General features: G+C 51.0%; 1 protein-coding gene across 1 annotated transcript in view; it reads right to left on the bottom strand.

Moving 5' to 3' along the window:
- The window catches only part of Susd1 (sushi domain containing 1), a 116,442-nt gene extending 112,005 nt beyond the window's left edge, over positions 1 to 4,437 (bottom strand). Inside the window, exon 1 of the mRNA XM_028780018.1 lies at positions 4,320 to 4,437. Within this exon, the coding sequence (XP_028635851.1) occupies positions 4,320 to 4,437 (118 nt within the window). The remainder of the gene's footprint in view (positions 1 to 4,319) is intronic.
- Positions 4,438 to 4,964: the final 527 nt, after the last annotated feature.

Consider the following 4,964-nt stretch of genomic DNA (forward strand, 5'->3'; position numbering starts at 1 on the left):
GGTCAAGGGGGTGGAAGGCAAGGCACAGTGGAAGTCCTTCATTACGTCTCCTCTCACTCCTAGCCTGGAGCAACTTTCCCTCCCTCTAAAACCACTCTCTGCTTCTCTCCTTCCTCTTGTCTACCAGGCTGCCTGCTCTCACTCATGAAGACACCGAGAGGGAAACACAACAGAGACACTTCACACACTGGGCTTTCCCCAGCTCTGCCCATCCTTCCTCCACTATGATCCCCTGGTTCTGTCCTTCTCCTGGCCTTCCTGAACCCAGCCAGGCCTGTGCCAACAAGTCCCAGGGCCACTCCCAGACTCACGAGGAAAGCCACAGAAAGGTTGAGAACAGGACAGACTGGTTTGGCCTTTCCACACCCATTACCAACCTCATGAATCCCGGGGCCAGGCACCCCACCCACCCACCAACACCCTCCTGCTCCCCAGTTTAAACTTTCCCACTTCCCTCAAACTCAGGCTTCAGCTCATTTCTCCCAAACGTCTTCCAGCAATTAAATGCAACTCAGCACAGGCTACTGAGGGAATCAGGGGTGACTGAGAGGACAGGAATGCAGCACACACCTGCAACCTAGCACTTGGCAGGAGAATTAGGGGTTTGAATCCAACTGTGGCTACACTAAAAAATTCTGTCTCAGGAAAAAAGTACACACACCCACACCACACACACATACCACATGCATACACATACACACAAACACACAACACACAACACACACTCACATGCATACACATATACACAGACACACAACACATACAGCCACACACACCACATGCATACACATATACACATATACACCCCACGTGCATACACAGACACACAACACACACATATACACACAACACACATAGATAACACGCACACAAACACACAGAGAGAAAAAAACACAAACATATACACACAGAGAAAGGCAAGTAAGCCCCTAAACAATCACACAAGATAGCTAGTAAATAGACACCAGCTTCCCCAAGCTGGGCATCCCTAAAGCCCTCCCACCAAGGCTCTCCCACTCCCAAAGCCGGCTTTGGCATCACCCCACTGCAAATTCAGGTGATGATGGCTTACTCCTTTGCTACAGCCAGGAGTTTGCTTGTTCCTATTTGGGTGATTCCTGTTTATTCCTATGTGACATTCATAATAACAAAGTCACAACACATACAAGTGGGCAATAGAGAAGTGTCACAGCATCAAAGAGAAGTGGACTGCACTGAGGGCAGCTAGCATGGTTCTGAAATCTGACCAGCACTCGTGAGGTAGATGACTGGAGGAGGAGGAAACGGCAGTTTCTTGATCTTTCCTTCCTGGGATTAACTTCTCCCACCTGAGGCCCAGCTTTACAAGGGCTCAATTAAACATCATGTCCATTCTTGTATTTCCACCTCTCCCTGCTGAATAATGAGTGCTGGTCTAACTTGCGAGTAGATGGGACGTACTCCTCGCCGAATCCTCTGACCTGACCAGCCCAACTGAAGAGCACCCTGCTTTTCCTTCTAACTTGTCAGAGTAATCCTGTGTCCAGCCAGAGTCACCGAGTCCACAGGCTTTTTCTCGGCATGCTGTGAGCTCCAACTCTGGTTTCCTCAGCGCCACACTAGCCCAGGGGTGTTAGCCATCTGGCTGCTACATCTTTCTGTCTTCCTTCCATCGTCCATCTAAAATACTCTGCCCATGACCTCATCCCTGAACTGGGCATGGTAGAACATGCCTATAATTCTCAGCACCTAAGGCTGGGGCAGGAGGATCATTTCACCCCCACATTTTCTACCTTTGGGAAAGGAGGGTTTTGTAGAACTGGATTCTCTCTAAGTTTGTAGGAAACTGTCTACCTTAAGGAGAGGCGCTCAACAAGCCAGCCCTAACTACATTTCCCCAAAACACCTCACACTTGGCAGGTGGCCTGGAGATGCGGCTCAGGGGTGAAGTCCATACTTAGACACAAGCGCCTGAGTTCAACCCACAGCACCAAAAACATTAAGAAAGAAGGTGCAGACAGTGCGACTGCTAGTTATGTTCAGCCATCTTAGACCAATAATTAATGGACCACACTTGATACTTTCCTAGGCTAGAGTCTTCACACCGGTACTAAAACCGTTTTCAATTCTCTTCAGGTTTTTTATTCACAGTGTTACAGGAGACTGTGCTGGCTAGTTTTATGTCTACTTGACACAAGTTAGAGTCATTTTGGAAAAGGGAACCTCAAGTGAGAAAATGTCACCACTAGATAGGCCTGTGGCAAGCCTGTGGTGCATTTTCTTGATTGAAGATTAGTGTAGGAGGGTCCAGCTCACTGTGGGCGGTGCTTCCCCTGGCTGGTAGTCTTGAGTGTACAAGAAAGCAGGCTGAACAAGCCATGGAGAGCAAGTCAGTAAGCAGCACCCCTCCACAGCTTCTGCTTCAGTTCCTGCCTCCATGTGCCTACTTCCACGTTCCTGCCTTGACCTCTCTCTCAGGATGGACTGTGACCTGGAAGTTGTAAGCTAAAATAAACCGTTTCCTCCCCAAATTGTTTCTGGGTGTGCTGTCTTATCACAACAATAGAAACCCTAAGACAGAGACCCAACAGGAAAGAAAGAAAGCCTACTGGAGTACCAGATGATGGAGGTGGAGAGGAACCATTCTAGAAAGCTGAGACATCAAATACCCAAAGTAACAGAGAAATTCACTAGGCAACCAGTAATCCCTGCACTCAGGAGGCAGAGTCGGGGAGATATCTTAGGTCAAGGTCAGCCTAGTCTACAGAGAAAGTTCCAGGACAGCCAGGGCTACACAGAGAAATCTTGTCTCAGAAAAAATCCCAAACAACAACAAAGTAACAGGAGAAGAGACTTCGGGAGGACAGGCATCCTCCCCAAGTCCACTCATCTCATCCCGTTTCTTTTCCACTTCTAGAGCCTGTTTGGTTTTGCATATGTTTGTTTTTGAGACATTCCACTCTGTGGTCCAGGCTGATTACAAATTCACAGCAATTCTCCCTCCTCAGAGTCCCAAATTCTAGGGTTAAGGCATGAACCACCACCACTCTGGAGCTCAATGCTTGGCTTTATTAAGGAAATGCCAGTGAGAGACTGGGAGTCCTTATATATGTTATTTGACATCACTCCTCGGTATCCTACAATGGCTTCTGGTGGCGTCTCACCAGGAAGGAACAGTTAAACCCAAACACCATGCTCTGTCCATCAAGATGAGACTGATTCCCTCTTGCAAAATCCAGTCTGTTACCCATCTCTAGCCATTTCTGTGTTCTGTGTCCTGCTTTCCTATGCTATCCCCTGTCTGAAACTCATCCATTGCTCTGTTGGGTATTTTTGTTTTCTTTTGTTTGTTTGTTCAGTGTTTCACTTTGTAGACTAGACTACTCTGGAACTCACAATGTAGCTCAGGATGCCCTCGAATTCAGGGCAATCCTGCCTATCTCACAAGTTGGATTCACTTTTACAGGAATTTCTAAATAGCAGTCAGCCCCCTCCTCTATGAGATGGGACGCCTTTCCTCCCTTCTCCTAAATCCAAATATCACCAGTCCCCAAGGCTCAGCTTGACTCATGCATAACAGCTGCCCAGTAAAATATGGTTGTTCCCTCTTCTGACCAGGGCACCATTCTGCTATTCTGTGGGCAGACTTCACCTCACTTTCCTGTTTGAATCCTCCGTGTCAGGTAAATCCCGTCATGCTCAATGTTGCGGTTTGTTTGTTTGTTTGTTTGTTTGTTTTTCCTATTTGTCTAGAACACAAACTATTTGCTTGCCTATCTCTTTGGGACTATGCACCGCTAGAACTCCAACAGTGGGAAGTTCCAACTTCCCAGGGAAGATATTAAAGGACTTTCCATGGATGGATGGATGGATGGATGGATGGATGGATACACAGATGCATGGATAAACAGACTAGTAAACGAATGGATGAATGAACTAAAGGATAAACTCTTCCTTATACTTCTTCACATTCTTAACATTTAGTTCTTCCTGTAGAAGAAAAATATGAAAAGAAAAAAAAAATGGCTACAGGTCAAGAATTTGTCTTGCAAAAGCCAGTGCGACTGGAAGCGTAGAACCAGTGGCTCTCCCTGCCATGTTTTCCACGCGGTGTGCCGGTCTCCCAGGCCCCCACCCGAGTCCAGTCTCCATCCCACCCCCACCCACCCCGGGGGCGCGAATGGGAGCAGGGCCGCCTCCATTGCACACCCCACCTTCCCCGGGGCGGGCAGCCTGGCGTGCTCCTCGCCGCTCCGCCTCCATGATCCTTCCACGCCCCGACTCTGTGCTTCCAGACCCGGAGCGCGAAGCGTCCCGCGCGCCCGTTGCCCCGCACTCACCGTCCATGCCCGGTTCTCCGTTGACGCCGCGGGCCAGGCTGAGCAGGAGTACGAGCCGTAGCAGCCGCTGTAACCCGCAGCTTGGCGAGCCGCGCGTGCCCCGGGGCGCCCGGCCCATGCCGCCGGCTCCCTCCCGGCGCCCGCTACTCCCCAGGGGCCCCTGTGCGCCGAGATAAGGCCAGCGGCGCGGGGAAGGGGCGGCGCAGAGGCTTCCGGCGCTGGGCAGCGTGCGCGGGTCCCGGCGGGGAGCGCAGTCCGGGATCCCCCGACTTAGGTGCGCCTCGTGCACCGGCTGCTCGCGAGCCGCGCCACGGGGAGAAAGCTGACTGTGCTGGAGGGATGGGGGGGTGGACACCGCGGTGCAAGTGTGACTTGTGGGACACCCCCCCCACCCCCGGGGAGACCAGAGAACTACAAGAGCCACAGGAAAGGGTCTCTAGCTGAAGGGGTCAGAGAGCTGGGACGTGGTGGCCGCCACACGGAGGGAAAGAGAGGAGAGGGCGACAAGTCATGGGTCAGTCCACTTAGGGTGCACATGCTGGAACAGGTGACAAAACAGAAGTTCCAGCTGCTTGCTGGACGACACCCTCCTTGGCAGGTTAGGAATCGAACAGGGAGAGACACGTGGTGAGAAAGACGTGGATG

Source organism: Grammomys surdaster, unplaced genomic scaffold (assembly GCF_004785775.1).
Source record: "Grammomys surdaster isolate TR1022 unplaced genomic scaffold, NIH_TR_1.0 363, whole genome shotgun sequence".
Classification (NCBI taxonomy): Eukaryota; Metazoa; Chordata; class Mammalia; order Rodentia; family Muridae; genus Grammomys; species Grammomys surdaster.